The sequence below is a fragment of the Arvicanthis niloticus genome, chromosome 16 (genome assembly GCF_011762505.2).
Source record: "Arvicanthis niloticus isolate mArvNil1 chromosome 16, mArvNil1.pat.X, whole genome shotgun sequence".
NCBI classification, from domain to species: Eukaryota; Metazoa; Chordata; class Mammalia; order Rodentia; family Muridae; genus Arvicanthis; species Arvicanthis niloticus.
Genome location: NC_047673.1, coordinates 59,919,206 through 59,936,943, shown reverse-complemented (window position 1 = coordinate 59,936,943; position 17,738 = coordinate 59,919,206). Strand labels below are relative to the sequence as shown.

Sequence of the window (17,738 nt, the reverse complement as noted above, 5' to 3'; positions counted from 1 at the left end):
AGACATGAAAGTTAATAAGTGGGGTTAGTTCTGGAAAAAGGCTGACACAGGCCAATCCAAAGGAGAAATAGGCACAGTCTTGCCCCAGGCCAGACCCCAAACAAGGCGCTTGCTTCTTCCAGGAGACCCCCACTGAGTCACAGTTCCAAGCAGGCAGAAGAAAGAGCATGGCCATGCACAGAAAAGTTCATGTCCTTCCTGGGGTCTCAGGACCAGGAGCTCTCCGATATTCCAAGGGGCATGACTTGCACCATGTGCCCTTGGGCAAGCTAAGCTGAAAGCTTTCTTCCAGAACATTCTGGAACTGAATGGGGCAGTCATGTCTCTGAGGCTTCCTTTTTATCCAGATTCCTGTACCAAATGGAGCCCTAAACCTGGCTTTCTTTCAGCAAGTACACAGCAGACAGGGAATACTGGCAATGGGGGGAGGGGAAAGGAGAAAGTGATGCCAATCAAAACCAGGCAGCTCCAGGCTCTTGTAGGAGCAGACAGGCGGGTGACAACAACTTTATAGTTGCTCATGCCACCTCCAGCCATTCCTGGACACCTTAAGACAATTTCAAAGACTAGACAATATCCAACAAGGGAAGGAGATAAACCTGAGGGGCTGCCAGGTGGATGCCTTAAAATGCTGGAAAGCGAGCCAAAGCAAAGGGGCACAAAAGGCCTCCTCTAAAATGCCTTGTGCTGGGGTTAAGTTTCTTGTAAGTCGTTTTTTAAAAAACCCATTTAAGTCCAAGGATGCGACTCTCATGAGAGAGTGGCTTCCACCCTATACCCTTTCTTCTGAAAGGCAGTTCGGGGTGTCAGACCCAACCCTCCCCCGCCCCTGGAACCTCCCCTAGAGTCCAACTACTTCTTTCTTGAGCATAAAGTGATGTGCCTATCAAGGCAGACAGAGAACCCAGAGGGCGCTGGGACTCGCCCTGGCGGATCACCCAGCTGTCCGGGTGTGAAGTCAGGAAGAAGATGAATCAAGAGGGGAAGGCGGGGGCGAGTCTCCAGAGGCTGCACCCCGTCATCTCCCTTTCCTCCTTCTCTCCCCTCCTCCGGCCCTCTGAGGAACTGCTTTTGCGTGTCTTTCCAGGCCCACTCTTTTACACGTTCCACCCCCAACAGCGGGTTGCCACAGACCGTTTTCCATTCTCTGAGCGCCTAGCTCCTCTCCAACACCCTAAGGCTCAGACCGCGAGTGCAGAAGTCCCTTTCCCTAGCACGGCCCTTCGGCTCCGCCTTCCTGGCCTCCCCTGTTTCCTGAGACCCCCAGATGCCACCTTAGCCACGTCCTCTCCGCAGCCGCCACTCAAAGCCACGGTAAGCCCGCCAGACTCAACCCCCTCAGCGTCCACGCGTCCTCCAGGCCGCATCCTGCCCTCACGCCCCAGGACCCCAGCAGCAATCCGATACACAACCCGGGCTTCAGTCTCCACTCACGGCCGCCGCGAGAACTCACCTGGACCTCGGCCGCTGCGAGCCACCGGTCCCCGGCCAGACCGCCCGCTGCTCCCGGCCGCCCCGCCCCGAAGCGACCAGCCTCGCCCGCCGCTCCCCCGTGCGATCTCACTTCCGGGTTCCGGAGGCGCTGAGTGGGAGGGCGCCAGCGCGTCGGAGGGGCGGGGCGCCTCGAGGTCACGCCCCGCCTGAAGGCGCGCAGCGAACGCCCCTGCGGTTGGTGCATTCCAGTTGCCAAGTGTTCTACAGCTGAAAGGGGCGGGCACTATGATAGCCACGCCTCTCCCCAGCACTATTTAGCCCGTTCAGCCCGGAGCCGGAAGCCCACGCGTCTCAGGGGCATCTTGAAGCCACGCCCTCCCTCGGCGCTCTTGGCCCGGCTATTGGCCCGGCTATTAGCCCGGCTAAACCAACTGTAGCGAGCACGGTGCCCACCCTGCGGCCGGTGTACTAAGAGCATTCTCCGGCCTCCAGCACTACTCCCTGCCTCCTAGAGGGCGGGACTCTGAGACGTTTGCCTTTGAGTGGAAGGAGGGAGAATGGCAGATTCCTCAGAGCCGGACATTGGGTGAGTTGGGATCGTAGAAGGACGGAATTTAGGAGCTCCGAGGGTTGGCCAAAGACCAGATCCTGGGCACACAGGCAGCCGAGCTGGAGAACTGGGATCCTATGAGCAACTGCCCAAACCCTTCTCACTCCAGAAGCCCTGGCTCTGAGCCGCTTCTGTGCGTGCTGGCGAGCTGGGGTCCCAAATGCAGCTCAGAATTAGGGTTGTGCGTGGACTTTGGTGGACTTCCTCTCCTTTTTCCCCTTGGAGACAGTGTTTCTTTTGTGTAGCTGACCCGGAGCTCTGTAGACCAGGCTGGCCTTGAATTCACAGAGCTCTGCCTGCCTCTGCCTCCCAAGTGTTGGGATCAAAGGCGTGTGCCTCCACTACCCAGCCTTGTTTTTTTTTTTTTTAAGGAAAAAACGTGACCCTACATGGTAGTACGACTTTAGTCCCTGCACTACCATGCACTAGGACTTTTCCTAGGCCTCAGGAGCTCTAGAACTGTTTGCTGCACTCCCCTTTAGCCTTGGCTCACTATGAGAGTTCCGCACTCATGGGTGTTTGCTTCCTAAGAGTCTGAAGGATGGGGCTAGAGAGATGGCTCAGCAGTTAAGAGCGCTGACTGCTCTGCCAGAGGACTTGAGTTCAATTCCCAGCAACCACATGGTGGCTCACAACCATTTCTAATGGGATCTGATGCCCTCTACTGGTGTATCTGAAGACAGGTATAGTGTACTCATATGAATAAGATAAATCTTTAAAAAATCCGTTTGTTTAAAAAAATACAACTATTCTGTAACACATGAACATTGTGTGACCCCTGATTTGCTAAGTCAGTAAAGTGTTTTGTTGCCACATGGACCACCCATTGTGTCAACCTCAGTACTAGAATGGCAAAGTTGAATAGTTGCTGGTCATAGTGACTGGGCAGCCTAGAAAGCTGACCCTTTGCAGAGAATGCTATGTGATAGTCCCTTACCCTAGCCTGCTACCTCATCCTTATGACTGGAGCTTTCCTCCCATCATCCACCTAGCCCCTGTGCTACAAGTGGCCTTGTCAAATCCTCTGTCCCATCCCTAAGCCCTCACACCAGTCTGGCTGTTAGCACACCAACCTGATAAGACAGGGATCTTGCCCTGGGGGGAAGCTCTGGTTTCTCTCTGTCCTAAGAGGCTCTGAGTCACCCAGCGGCATCATAGGAGTGAGGGAAGCCCATAGCCAGTGTTCTGACTTCCATGAAGATGCGAGGGAGGTAGTATTCTTCCTGTGGAGCCTGTCCTGGGAGCAGCCCTCACCTAGGACCCAGCTCCCACTGTAGAAGGAGGCAGGAGGCTCTGGTCTTTGTACAACTCCAGCTGGATGAACTGCATATATCTCTCCTCTTTCTTGCAGGAAGCCTGCAGCCGCTGGTACTCGTGCTGTTCCCAAGGCAAAGGGAAGGAGAGTGCAAGGTGAGGACTGCCAGGGTCCTTTAAGGAAGTGTCTGTCTGTTTTGTCTTCATTAATATTTCTGTTTAATTTTATTATTCCATGTGTATTCATCTCATTGGAGGGGTGTGCATGCCATAGCATGAGTGTAGAAGGTAGAAGACAGACCATGGGAGTCACTGTGTCCTACCACGCGTGGTCCCAGGCACTGAACTGGGTCATTGAGCTTGGCTACAAGGACCTTACAGGCTGAATTTCTTTTGTGGCCACTAAAGTCCTGCTCTTCTTGCTTCCTGTTGCCATCTAGTTCATGAAAAGGTTGTGTTATTGGGGAGGGGGACAGGGAGGTCACAGAAACAAGTCTGAAGCTTTCTCTGATCAGTGGCATGCCTTTGGGGACTGGTAGTTTTCATCACTGAGGTGTCATTTGACTGCAGTGGTCCTCTGGAGAGTTGGAGTCTCTTTTGCCATGGCAACAGGCTCTCAAGACAGGCCTGCATTCCCCAGTCTGGACGGTGCTGGTGGCACAGGGCCCATATCCAGTTCCCTGAAAGCTGCTGAGCCACCCGGTGTGGGTGCTGGGAAGCAAATTCAGGTCTCCTGCAAGGGCAGCAAGTGCTCATGAACCCCTTTCTCTTGCTTTTCTTAATTATACTCTGGGCAGGGGTTGGGGCACACGGCATACATGTGGGGGTCAAGCACATCTCAGGGAGTGTTTTCTCTTCTTGTACCATAGAGATCATAGGATCAGACTCAAGCCCTCAGGGTTGAGTGACCCCTGGACCTGGTGGGTTAGGGGTAGGGGATGGGGGTTTAGTCCTAGGGATGGAGCCCAGGACCTCACATATGCTAGGCAAGTGCCTAACCACTGAGCTACATCCCCAGCAGATGTAGGTTTGCTTGTTTATTAAGATGGCAGGGATGGAACTTGGGCCCTCACCATGCCAAAGTAGCGCACTATCACTTAGTGGCCCCATCCAGGTAGTCTTGTTTGTAACCTCTGGTATGTTTGCATGCTGCCTGGTTTTATTAATATAGCCATGTCCTCAGGGTGACACCATCTTCATGGAGACGACCCCCCCCTTAGGTGATGTTGTGTTGGTTATTTAATGAAGGCAGCTGGATGGGCTGACTATGTGGCAGCGGCTCTGCTTAGCTCACGCCGCCATGCTCCACAGCCTGGAGCCAAGTGCTCCGCAGCTAAACACAACCAGCCAGGAACACCGGCCCCGGCACCCACGAGACGCCAGTGTGGGAGATGGCTGAGCCCAGACCATCCCGCCATCCACTCAGGCCCGGTAGGAATGAGACTCTAATGCTTAGATTATCCAAAGGCTTTATATATTTGGTAATGCTCAATAACAAGATGCCCACACAATCAGAGGTGTAACCCAATATCTAACCTAGACATATCAACTACCTTTGACTGCTAGAGACAGGTACATGTCCACTTTCATGTCCCCCCCACTCTGGTCCTCTTTTCCCTAGCTCTTCCTCTTCCTTCTCCTTACTCCTCCCACCTTAGCTCCTCCCAACTGGCGGGAAGAATATCCCGCTACAAGGTGACTGCAGACAGGGACCAAAGGAGAACAGGCAAGCAGTGCAGAGATCTCATGGTGCTTGTGTGAAGCACTTGGACTGTTAGTTCAAGATGACAGGATGCTCAGAACTTTGGTGTCCCCCACTGTTGGAAGTAACCAGGACCACAGATCCCTGTCTTTCATCAAACCTGAAGTTTCCTAGCTGGCATAGTGGCACATACCTGTCATCCCAGCACTTGAGAGGCTTAGACTGGAGAGCCTCCTGAGACCAGGAGTGTGAGGCCAGCCTGGGCAACACAGCCAGGCATTACCTGCGTGTCCAGTTGCAGCCGCACGCCTAGCATGTAGACATCCCCAGCCCTGCAGGTAGAGCCACATCAGAAACCCAGTGAGGCCCAGGTTGCTCGAATAGGGCAGCTGCTGGTTAGCAATAAGGGAAAGGGCTTGGGGTGCCAAGGGGCTCTGAGACCTAGGGGCTGAAGGACCCTGAAGGAGGAAGGAGCCCTGAGTCCTGGGCCCAAAGCTGCTGGTGGCCTCATGACCTGGGCTTCTGGTGGCTGTTGGGTTCAGAAGCAGTGTCTTGGTGGGGTCCTGCTGTGGTGAGAGAGTGCAGCAGAGCTTCTGGAGGACAGACAGGGACCAAAGGAGGCCAGGCAACCAGTGCAGAGATCTTAGAGTGTTTGTGTGAAGCAGAGCTAGGAAGTGGGATGAGGGGAAGGGGAGCAGCAGGCTGCGTCTGTAGAGCTGGGGCAGCCCAAGGACAGAGTCCCCAGAGCCCAGGGGACATCAAGGGGTTCAGCAGCATGGGGTAGGAGAGGATCTCAGGGGTGGGGGTGCTGTCCTTCCCGGACAGTCTCCATCAGAGATTAAAGGGCTGGGCCTAGGAGGTGAGGGGAATTAGGAATGAGGGAGGGACTGTAGAGTGGTGGGGAAAAAATGCCCCTGTGAGTGAAGCAGGGCCCACGATGTGAGATGGGTGAAGACGGGCAGAGGTGGGTCTTGCTGGTCCTACATTGGGCCAAGCCAGAGACCCAAGCTCAGCAGCCACCAAAGGAAGCCAAAGTCTGAGGAGGCCTGCACCTGATTGAGTCTCTTGAGGGTCCTACCCATGGTCAAGGCAGGAATTGGTGGAAGAGGAAAGTTTGTGGGCATAACCGTCCCCACCCCTGAGTGGAAGAGGCAGCCATGGCTCATGCAGGGACTGAGCATGCAGGAACAGGAGCTGTGTGCACTGGCTTCCCTGTTCCTGGGCTGCTGAAGACTCCTCTTGCCTTCAGGTTGTTGTTTTTAAGCTGGTAGTTTAATTTCTTTCGAAGCTTGGGTGGCTGAGGTAGAGAGGAACAAGGTCCAGCTGAGAGGAGTGATCTAGAGTATTCAGTGGTTGGCAAACAGGCCCTGAGATCTGGCCGGGGCACTCAGGCAGTGTGTCTGTTTTAGCAGCAGGCTCAAGAGTGTTGAACTGAACCAGGGTCAGAGTCCCACATGTGGCCTGTGTTTTCCAAGCCTTTTCCTGGTTGCGAGCTCTGGGCAAACTCACTTGGCCCTTCCCATCCTTCTGCTGTGCTCTAGACACCTCAGTCGGACCTTGGGAGAGTTGGGAGAGATCCCCAAATCCATGCCAACATGGCAGTGACATCATGGCAGTTTCTTCTAGGGTTCCAGGAATGGTCTTTTTTTTTTTTTTTTTTTTTTTTTTCTTCTTCTTCTTCTGCTGATATAAAGAATAAGAAGGTGGGAAAAACAAGGCCAAGCTTCCTAGAGTTGAAGCACAGAACAGACAAGACTCCCCCAGGAAGGGGCTGATCCAAGAAAGTGTCTGATGTTTTGTTGTTGAGGTTTGTTTCATGGTGAGTGAGGGGTGCCTATGCACAGCTGCTCTAGGGCTAGAGAGGTCATGGGACCCCTAGAACTGATGCCACAGATGGTGGTGAGCCTAAGAGAGGACATTAAATACCCTAGAACTGATGCTGCAGATGGTTGTGAGCCTCCGTGTGGATGCTGGCAACTAAACTCTGGTCTTCTACAGGAGTAGCAAGCACTCGACCAATGAGCCAGTTCTCCTGTATCTTTTTTAAAAAGTTACACTTACTTATTTGAAGGGGGATGGGGCTGCCATGGCACACAAGACTGAGGTCCGAAGATAGGGCTTGGGAGTAATTTCTCTCCTTCCATCTTGGTCCTGTGCATGGAATTGAGGTCATCAAGCTTGGTGACAAGTCCTCTAGCCAGTGAGCCATCTCACTGGCCCCTGGCTTTTACTTTCTAGAATGTTTCTGTATTTGATTCCACTTGATGCCTTGATGCTTGCTCCTCGTCCAAGGACCTGCGTACAAGAGGAGTTCTGTAAATGTCTTATAAACACTAAGTGAAGGTCACTCTATGCAGTAGCTTCCGTGTGCACACCTGGAAAGCTGAAGGAGCCAGTGTGCAGGGAACAGAAGGCTGGGCGCTTTTCCTGTCGTTGAGCATGAAGGGCCAGTCCTGCTCTTCATTGTAGGGTCCTGGTCACACTCTGGGTCTTCCTGGTGCAGCATTCATGTTCTATGTCAAACACTGTGTCTCCTGCAGGAGGAAGAGTGGTCGAGTCCCGGTACCTGAATTATGACAAGAAAAAGGTAATGAAATCCTTTACTCCTAGAGCCACCGTGAGTGGGTGAGGTGAAGGGCATATGGGCAGCCACAGTCCGATCCTGGAGGACACCTTTGCGGCCTTTGCCAGGTGCCTTTGCGACATCCAGGCTTGGACACAGTGACAAGTCTGGTGAGTGTAGCATCAGCATACACCAGTCTCCATGGTCTACGGCCCCTGCACCTCTTCATTGCCCCTCTTGCTCTGGGGCCTCTATTTTGTCCAGCCTGTTTTTCAGGACCATCCTCAATAAGCCAGGTAGCTCTTAACAGACTGGCAAGGACAGCAGGCATTTGGTGTGGATCACAGGCAAAACTGTCATGGGACATTTTGCCATCCTACCCAGAATGCTGTGAAAGGTCCCACTTAGGTAGTGTTCACTTCTGCAGTGTCCTGTGTGATATTTTCAGCTGTGGATAATAAGGTTAGCAGTTCTTCCTGCTGCCCCACACAGTCCTCCAGCACCCTGAAAGCTGCAGTGCTCACCTAGAAGGAAAGCACATTCAGGACAGGGAGTCCCCTGAGGATCTTTGTCAGCTTGGTCATCCCTGCAGTGACGCCTTGCCCCTGCAGTGTGTGGTCATCCCTGCAGTGTGTGGTCATCCCTGTAGTGACACCTCACCCCTGCAGTGCAGGCCTTTGGGCCTCTGGCCTCCAGGTTCTAGATTATCTGTCAAGGTCAGTTTATAATCAGAGTGTTATATGTTCAGCCTGGACTGTGCCCTGAGAAGAGTGGTGGGGGTTCCAGGGTTCCTGGGGCAGCATCTGGAGACCAAGCCAGAGGGAAGAGGTTCTCACATCACTACAGGCGGATTCCCAAAGATAGTCATCCCTGGTCCATTTAGGCTGCTGCTGAAGATGCCTTGAAGGCTTAGCCACAGTGCCCCTGTGTGTTCACACGTGATGTTTGGTTCAAGAACCCTGATGCTCTGAGCCTCTCCTACCCCAGCAGGTGGTCCCTGCATCTGGCTGGAGTCTTGAGTATCTGTGTTCTCATGATAACACCTGCTGTTTTCTCCTGGGGCAGAGTGGATCTCAGAAGGGCTGGGCCAGTGGTGCATTCTCTCAGTGGCTGAGGATTCTTGGAGGGCCTCATGTCCATGTCCTGAGTGAAGGTGTAGGACAGGAGAACCAATGCCTGGATCTGAAGTTCAGTGTTTTCAGATTTCAGGTTTTTGATGAGAGGTACTTGGCCTGTGTGCGTGTGTACATGTGTCTGTGTGTGTGCACATGCAGGCCAGGGATGAACACCAGCAGCCTTCCTCAGTCACTCTCCGTCTTGTCTGCAAACAAGCTCTCACACAGAACCTGTGGCTTACAAACTAGGCTGGACAGGCTTAAGAGTCACAGAGATCCTTCTGCTGCAAAGCTTGACCAGGAGAGAGAGAGAGAGAGAGAGAGAGAGAGAGAGAGAGAGAGAGAGAGAGAGAGAGAGTGTGTGTGTGTGTGTGTGTGTGTGTGTGTGTGTGTGTGTGTGTGTGTGTGACTCTGCCAGCGTGTGCAACCATGCATGCACATGTGGATGCCAGAGTGAAATATCAGGTATCTTCATTCTGTGACAGGGTCTTAATGAGCTCTCAGCATCTCAATACCCAGCAGGAGCTGCAGAGCATGGCTGAGGCTGACACATGTCTGGCTGCCAGGCAGGCAAGGAGCAGAGCTTATGTTCTCATCTTCATGGTTGATGCTCTTCATGACCTTGAGGGCCTGGCTGGTACCTGCCTGGAGACTGCTGGCTCTGACGCTGGCCTAAACAGCCAGGGCCACTGCTGATGGATGCCCAGAGTAACCCTCATTTTTGGCAAACTTCTCTACTCCAGTGTGAATATGCTGGGTGTTTTCTGCAAGGAGTGGGTTTTACTTTTCCATCCTGCTGCCTCCTTGTTTTCTTCAGAGGCTCACCTGCCCTAGTGATGAAGGAGAAGGGCGTGAACCACAGCACCACCCCCACCATGCTTCTTCTTGCTGATCTGTGGTAACTGTCAACATAGCACCATTCCTTGTGGTAGTCCTGTTGCTGTTTGTAAGCTTTGAGGGTTTATGGCAGTGTAGTAATATGTATAGTCATCCTGGGAACATTATAGGAAGTTGGTCTCCAGGCCTCAGCACAGCACAGGCCTCAAGAGATGCCTTAGGTGTTGAAGGAGGTCCAGTAGACGTGCTATTAGTTTCCTGTGTCTGATGCCTGTGCTTGTTCCCTGCGTAACAAACTGTGTGTCCTGTATACATAAAACTCTTAAGTATCCCCATGGCCTCTGAGAAAGAACACCAGAGGGAAGATGGCTTGACCTCATAACTCTCTGTTCCCATAACAGGTTTCTGTAGCAGCCAAAGGAGAGAAGCCACCTGAGGGAAGGAAGGCCAGCACAGTGCCTAGGAGCAGAAGCAGAGGTGAGGCCTGGCTGTGGAGGGGGACAAGTGGCTAGGTATAGGGACTCTAGGATCAGGAAAGAGGCTGCCAGGCATCCCCCAGAGCAATGAAGACAACCACACATAGTCATGCCCATAGGCCAGTCTGGGCACAGTCCCTCACTTCCCAGGTGATTATAGATTGTGTCAGATTGAAAACTGGCCATCATGGGGTCTCTGTCAGAAAGGACGTGGTTCAAGTGTTTATTAAGGGAGCATGGGGCAGAGTGTCTGAGGGCACAGACATTTGTCCACAGAACTACTTGCAGATCCAGAGAGCAGGGAGGGAATGGCCAGGAGCTGCTGCTTGCCTTATTGCTTAGGGGTTCTGCAGAAATGACAGCCCAGTGGCACTTGGGCAGTGGAGGCAAGATCAGTTCAGAGTCTTTGGCCACATGGGGAGACTGAGGCCAGCCATGTGCTGTGGCACCAGGAACAACTACCAGCAATGACAAAATGAAATATAAAAGATTGGTTGCTCAGCTTTGATACTGCTGACTTGGCCAGATGCGTCCTGTTCACCAAAATTTCAAACAACAGCTGTGGCTCCACCCACCAAAAGTCACAAGGAAGAGGCACCACTCCAGAACCAAATGTGTGCATTCATTGAGATGGCTCAGATACTGTTTCAACTCAGCTGCAGAGCTCTCAGGGTCCATGAGGATCCAGCATGCACACACCTGAGAGAAATAGTCCTGGGGGCCTCAAGCAGTCCTGAGGGGTGTGGCCTCTGCCACACTGCTCAGTGCACTGACCTTGACATTCTTTGGGCAGAAGAGAGCCAAGTGATGGGCACGGGCAACCTGCAGTCTACCATGCTGGAAGGGCATGGCATAAACCCGCCAGACCTGGACCTCTCCGCCATCGACGGTAAGTGGTTTCTTTATTTTAGGGCAAAGCTTGCAAGGATGGTCCCCAGCCTTGGATGGCCCTGTTGCTATCCCAGGTTGATTCACTCTGAGAGCAGCAGGTCCCTTTCATGTACACCAAGCCTGGGACTGTGAGTCTCAATGTGCTCCCAGCTTTCCATGCAGGTCTGATCTCCTGCCAGGTGGGTGGTGGCAGCAGGTGTAGGTCCCAGGTGGGGTGGCAGCTGCAGTGAAGGTCCTAGGCAGTGCTGGGGCAGGAGGATTGAGTCTTAGGCCAGCCTGGGCTACCTCTTCAAAAACCAAGTGGAAAACACTCTTTTAAAATAAATGAAATGGTCTTTATTTCAGACAAAATCATGTCCAGGAAGGCTTCCCGGCCTGACAGGGAAATGACAGACAAAGCTAAGTCCACATCCTTCGCTAGCTGTGACAAAACAGGAGTCCTTCGAAAGAAGAGACGGGTGAGCGTGGGGACAGAGAGCAGGTCTCACTCCCTGTACCCAGGGCTCCAGGGGCAGATGCAACTGGTCCTCCTGGGTGGAGACCAGGTTAGTGGTGCCCATGGGTCCTTGCTCAGGTCAGCGTGCCCACATAGTGAGCAGAAACACCCATAATTGTATCTCAGGCAAGATGAACATGGCTCCATCCCAGCCCTGCAGTCATGTTCTATTTGAACCTATAAAGCACACAGAAATGGGGGTGCTGCCATGGGTAGAGACAGGTCCACTGGGAACTGAAGAGCTGGACCCCTGCAGGATCTGCAGGAGACCATGGACATGATGGAGTCGCAGACGCTGCTGATGACCCTGCTGTCTGTGAAGGTGAGCATAGCTCAGCCTCATGAGCACCTGTGTGTGTCTTCTGTCATCTCCCCACCCCACTTGAGTCAGTCTTGTGCCCACAGATGGAGAACAACCTGGCTGTGCTGGAGGAGAAGGCGGAGAAGGACTTGGCAGCCATATGCCATGAGAAGGAGAGGCTGCAGAGGCAGGCACTGGAGCTGCGGCGCCAGCTGCTTCTCCGACAGAAACAGCAGGAGCTGGCCACTGCCCTTGATGCCCAGGTGGATCTGAGCATGCTCCTGAAGCCCCCAGGGGACACGAGGGAGGGAGAATCAGGGTGATGCCATTTGCACTCTGAGCACTCTGCTCAGGCTCCTGGTGTCAGCATGATGCTGTGTTAGGAAGTTGGAGAGGAAAGGGTCTATCTGACTTACACTTCCATATCACTGTTCATCACTGAAGGAGGTCAGGACAGGAACTCACACAGGGCAGGAACCTGGAGGCAGGAGCTGATGGAGAGGCCATGAAGAAGTCCTGCTTCCTGGATTGTGCCCCATGGCTTGCTCAGCCTGCTTTCTCAATAGAACCCAGGACCACCAGCCTAGGGATGGCACCATGCACAGTGGGCTGGGCTCTCCCCACTCAGTAATTGAGAAAATGCTTTACAGTGGATCTTGTGGAGGCATTGACTGGACAGGCTGGTCCATGAGGCTGGAGACATGCAGTACCAGAGCAGGGCTTAGCATAATCGAGGCCTATTCCAACTCTCAGATAGTCCCTCTCTGTGGGGGTGAGCACATCGTGTCTTATCAGTGTCCCCTCCCATCTGCAGATTGAAGTGCTAAGCCCTCTTCAGCCTGTGTTAGAGTGCTTCAAAGAGGAATACAAGACCCTGGGCAGAGCCCTGGACACCACGCGACACGAGCTGCCCACACAGGCTGTCCACATGGAAGGAAGTGGGCAGGAGCTCCTAGGTAGGCATCTCCATGACAGGAAGGAGCCCCAAGGCCCACATGTGACATCATCGGTGCCTCAGCTCTGGTGTGGTATCGGAACCCACGTCCTCACCTGTGTAGGTAGGACATTGGCAACTGAGTAAGAGATTCTGTACCTGGGCTGCTGACCTCACAGCTGGAAGGTACTTGGGGGAAGGGGTTTCTGAACTGGTCCTGAGCCCTGGGCCCTACTAGTGGGGTAGGGGTGTGTTAAATTTTAAAGGTTAAAATTTAAAGCGCCAGCACCCGATCTGTCTTGAGTTATGGGGCTGACATGTTCCCAACTATGCAAGGCCTGAGGCCACAAGCTCCCCTGCTGCTCGGCTGCTGCTCAGCTGCTGCTCGGCTGCTGCTCGGCTCAAGCTGCTGGCTTAGACAGGCCAGAAGCACTGGCCCTGGCACCCACGAGACACCAGCGTGGGAGATGGCTCTGCCAATCTACCACACTGTCTCCACAATGCTTGGCTGAGCCCAGATCGTCCCGCCATCCACACAGTACCTGGTAGAAATGAGACTCTAACGCTTATCCAATGGCTTTATATGTTTGGTAATGCTCAATTACCAATTTGCCCACAGAATTGGAAGTGTTACCCAATTAACTAACCTAGATCTAAGTTGCTACCCAGGACTGCTCTTGATACATGCGTGGTCCTCCATGGCTCCTACGTTTCTCCTTCTCCTGCTCCTAGCTCCTCCTCTTCCTCCTCTTCCTCCTCCTTCTGACTCCTCACTCCGCCTACCTCTCATACAGCCCAATCCCCGAGCTTTATACAAAGTAGTGGGAGAACTATTCTGCTACAGGGGTGTTGCTGAGGAGTCACTGGTAGACCAGTGGGCTCCATGCACTTTGGTGATTCTCTGGAGCAGCCCACCTGAGGGGGATGGTTTAGCTGCATAGGGTTTGCTTACCCTCATGTCTGGAGGTTGCTGTCAGGACCCCTAAGGACAACTGAAGCTGTGGACCCTCAAGTTTCTTCTACAAGTAGCAGAGTGGGACTGGGCACAGGTGTATGTCTGAAACCCCAGCTCTTGGGGTTGAGGCGGGAGGGGATCACTAGAGCTCAGTAGTTAGAGTCCAGCCTGGGCTACACAACAACCCATAAAAGGTACAGTGGCCTACAGCTATCGTTTCAACACTTGGGAGGTTGAGAGATCCAGGTTAGCCTGAGCTATGAATTGAGAGCCTGGCTCCAAAAAAGGGCAGTGTTGACCTGGAACCTGCAGACATCCTCCATAAACTAAACTCCCCGTAGCTGACTTGCTGCACCCATCACTGGCCTCTACACTGACTGCCAGGGTGAAGACAGAACAGCAGGCTGTATGTACTGCAGACACGTGCAGGGAATGGGGGTTTCAACCCTCTTGGCCTGTGTTTGGTTGCATGCGTAGTGCAGGCCTGAGCCTGGGACACTCGTGGCGTTCAGAGCATCAACACCCACAGCTGTTGCAGGTGCCAGAAGCTTGGTACTTTGTAACAGGAGGCCAGGAAGGACAAGGACCGTTGTATGAACAGAGGATGAGAAAGAACAGGAGAGCAACTGGCAGCCTGGAGCCTCAGCTCCCTTGGCCCACAGGGAGCCCTCCTGGGCAGCTGCCTGTGCAGGTGTTTCCTGTGCACCCCAGCCCTGGGCATTCACTTTACAGCCTGTGACTTGGCATTCACACTTGCAGGGACAAGTGAGATCTCTGCTGAAGTGCCTCTCTCCCTTTCCCCTTATCTCTGGAATGTAAGAGAAGAACCAACTCGACCACCAACACCACCTCAACTCCAATCCCAACCCCAACACAACACACATAAACGTTGCTTTGGGGACCAGAGACCTGCTAATAATGACCTGTGTCTCCACAGATGATCTGGAGCCAGCCCTGACGACCACCCTGCAGCTGCTGGGTGATCTGAGCATCTGCTCCCCAGATGCCAGTGCACAGGTGCAGGGATCCAGCACACAGCAGCCTGGAGCCAGTGCACAGCTGAACTGTTGGCTGAAGGAACTGAAGGGCTTGGTCGCTGAGAAAGACCTGGAGCTTGGCAGGTGTGGGGCTGGCCTCCCTCTCTAACCTCCCCCCTACTCCCTTTGTTGTGCGCCTCCATCCTCTCCTTTCTTTTCTGTTGGGGCACTGGGGATGGAACCCCACCCATTGGTATCTCAGTTGAAGGCTGGTTCTGTCTGGCTTTGAACTTATAGCAATCCTCCTGCTTCAGCTTTCAGAGTCCTGTTACACCAGGCATATACCACCACACCCAGCTATTGTGGGTCGCAATTTTGTCTTCATGCCTATACATGTGTGTGTGTATGAGAGAGAGAGGGTGGGGAGAGAGGGAGAGAAAGAGGGAAGAAGAGAAGGAGAGAGACACAGACACAGTGTGTGTGTGTGTGTGTGTGTGTGTGTGTGTGTGTGTGTGTGTGTGTGTTTTGGGTATTCGGACACATACATGATGCCAGGGCATGAGTGTAGAGGGCAGAGGACAGCCTTGAGAGTCTGTTCTCTCTTTCAACTATGTGGGTCCCAGGGATCAAAATGAGGTCAGCAGGCAGGATTGGCAGCTGGCACCTTCACCCACTCAGCCATTTGTCTACTCCAAAAGAATCTTGCTCTGTTTACTCTCATGATGTAAAACGCATTTAAGGAAATGGATGCCTAAAGGACTCTGCAGGACTCTGAAGCATGCCACACCCACCACTGTCCTATAGGGTAGGTCAGCCATCACTCACATGGCCTGGGAGGCGGGGTCTTTGTGTTGCTCCCACTGTCTGGCCAGCACACAGTTTGTCTGTATCTTGAGCGGTAGAGCAGATGTGCCCGGCATCCACACTGTGGCTCATGCCCTCAGTCACCTAGAGCCTGCTAAAGTCTTTTGGACACCTGGCCATTGGATAAAGGGATAGACAGAAGGCAGGGCCATGAGGTTATGGGCTGAGGCTCACCTCTTGGGTTTGTTCCAACAAGGTCTCCTCACATAAACTTTGCTCACTGTTGAGGGTGTGGAAGGCATGGCACTGAGGTCCAGATACCCAGGAGTCTGGGGCAGAATGAAGGCATGCATTCAAGGCTGGCTGCTGCTAGCATTATGGAGAGACTATATACAGGATTCTTGCTTGCTAGGCCTGACAGCAAAGGCCTGCCATCTCAGCTACTTGGAAGGCTGAGGCAGGAGGATCATCAGTTCAAGGTCAGCCTGGGGAACTTGGCTGCTTTCTCAAGAAGTAAATAGAGGGAGGGCTGGGAATGGAGAAAACTCAGAGTCAAGAGTTCTTACTCAGCGTGTACAAGATCCTGGATCTGTCTGCAGCAACATGGACACACACATGCACATGTGGACATACACGTGCCCACCAAGTTTGCAGCCAATTCAAGCATTCTACCCTGCCTTACAACTCCAAAGGCACTTAGGGTTGTGAGATGGCTCAGCAAATAAATCCTGAAGTCAAGTTCAGTCCCCAGGACTGACATAGAAGGAGAGAACAGACCCCTGTAAGTTGTCCTTTGACCTCCACAGGCAAGCTCTGTGTTTTGTGCACCACACACAAACACATAGTTGTTTTTTGTTTTTTTTTTTAATTATTTTTTCTAAGAGTTCTGTTAGAGTTTTGTCTACAGGCAAAATTGTCCCTTCTTTTTCTCTGTCCACAGACTTGTCAGCCAGGTGGTGGAACTTTCCTCCCAGGCCAGTAAAGAAGCAGCTTTGACAAACCAGGAAGTCTGGGAAGAGGCAGAGGCCACCCTCACCAGCAGCCAGTGGTACTTCAGTCCAGATGCCTGCAGGGACCATAGTCCCCACCCAGGACAGGACGGATTACAGCAGGCCTGACCCTTGATTGCCTCAGGCAGCCAGTGCTTCCGGAGCATCCCCAGCTGCCTCTTCTCCTCATTTGTTTCCTCATGCCTCCTCCTTGTGGACTGAAGGAAGTTTGGTGGTCCAGTATTCTGAAAAGCTTGTGCACTTTGGTTTTGGTTTGCTTTGGTTCTTGTCTTGATGGTGCCGTTGAGGTGGGAAGACACATCAGTCTTGGCAGCACCATCCCTTGGGTTTGGGTCCTAGACTGAGTGAAGAAAGCAAGCTGAATACAGTGTGATGCATTTGTTCTGCCCGCTGCTAACTGTGTGTGTGACTAGTTAAACAGCATCCTAGACTCCCACAATGGTGATGCTTTTCCTGGGCTGGGAACCAAGTGACCCCTTCTCCCCCAGGATTCTTTTGTTAGGGTAAGTTGACATCACTGCAGGTGTTATGCCCAGTTCTGAGGAACCCCAGGAGACTGCCAGAAATTGTGGATACCAATGTAATAAACAAAGAGTTTTTATTATACGATCCTGGACTCAGATCACTGTCCTTACCACTGTGCAAGTCAGGAGAGCAATCCCCAAGTCAAGGGTATGGTATGTATGTGTGTATGTATGTATGTATGTATGTATGTATGTATGTATGTATGTATGTATAAGCTGGGGCTCTCTAGCCCTGGCATTACACGATTAGGTAGGGAAAAGGAGTGCCATCCTGATAACATTTGCTCAGACAAATGTATTTGAGCAAGACTTTCAGGGACTGCTCCTGGCAGCTAGCAGCTGTATCTTTTTTTTCCCTGCTGAGGGGTGGGGGGGGGAGGGAGAGAGACAGAAACAGAGACAGACAGACAGACACACACCACACACACAGACAGAGACTGACTGTACATGTCTGCACTCGAGGTCCATGTTGCAGGGGAGGGCGTGGTATGGTGGGACTGGAAGGAAGGCCAAGCACATTAGCTTTGCAGTATTCACTGAGCTGAGAAGCTGTCATGGTGGCACCTGTTTATGATTCCAGCACTCCAGAGGTGGAGGCAGACAGATTGATTCCAGGCCAGCCTGGGTCACACAGTAAAACAAGAGAACACTGGGCACCGTGGTCACACTTGGAGTCCTGACTCAGTAGCTTGTCCTTTGAATTCATGGCCAGCGTGCACCACACAGTATGACTCTTGAGACAAATAATAAGCAAGAGAGAATCTAGTTTCTCATGACCTCCTGCGCTTAGCACTGTCCAAGCCTGCCATGAGACCCAGCTGCCTCTCTCCTCCACAGGGGCTTCAGGCGTCTGCT

General features: G+C 52.8%; 2 protein-coding genes across 27 annotated transcripts in view; one reads left to right on the top strand and one right to left on the bottom strand.

Moving 5' to 3' along the window:
* Positions 1 to 1,585, bottom strand: part of Myo9b (myosin IXB) — a 90,068-nt gene extending 88,483 nt beyond the window's left edge. For all 24 annotated transcript variants that reach the window (XM_076914398.1, XM_076914374.1, XM_076914382.1 and 21 more), the window contains exon 1: positions 1,454 to 1,585. The gene's annotated coding sequence lies outside the window, so the exon portion shown is untranslated. The remainder of the gene's footprint in view (positions 1 to 1,453) is intronic.
* Positions 1,586 to 1,778: 193 nt separating this feature from the next.
* Haus8 (HAUS augmin like complex subunit 8) lies at positions 1,779 to 16,968 on the top strand. 3 transcript variants are annotated; one of them, XM_034519837.1, is made up of 11 exons: positions 1,779 to 2,020; positions 3,396 to 3,454; positions 7,541 to 7,587; positions 9,917 to 9,992; positions 10,785 to 10,880; positions 11,228 to 11,340; positions 11,635 to 11,700; positions 11,784 to 11,942; positions 12,494 to 12,635; positions 14,506 to 14,689; positions 16,290 to 16,968. In XM_034519837.1, the coding sequence occupies exons 1-11, from the start codon at positions 1,992 to 1,994 to the stop codon at positions 16,465 to 16,467; spliced, it is 1,149 nt and encodes a 382-aa protein (XP_034375728.1). In that variant the 5' UTR covers positions 1,779 to 1,991; the 3' UTR covers positions 16,468 to 16,968. The 3 variants fall into 3 exon arrangements, with proteins under 3 accessions (XP_034375728.1, XP_076770515.1, XP_076770514.1); XM_076914400.1 differs by having other exon boundaries at positions 1,853 to 2,020; positions 10,788 to 10,880; positions 12,494 to 12,737; positions 16,290 to 16,618; XM_076914399.1 differs by having other exon boundaries at positions 1,853 to 2,020; positions 12,494 to 12,737; positions 16,290 to 16,618.
* Positions 16,969 to 17,738: the final 770 nt, after the last annotated feature.

Coding starts and splice junctions, on each gene's coding strand:
- Haus8 (XM_076914399.1), top strand. CDS start 1,992: ATGGCAGATTCCTCAGAGCCGGACATTGG. Junction 10,881..11,227: donor GGACCTCTCCGCCATCGACG/GTAAGTGGTTTC, acceptor TCTTTATTTCAG/ACAAAATCATGTCCAGGAAG. Junction 11,701..11,783: donor TGACCCTGCTGTCTGTGAAG/GTGAGCATAGCT, acceptor TTGTGCCCACAG/ATGGAGAACAACCTGGCTGT.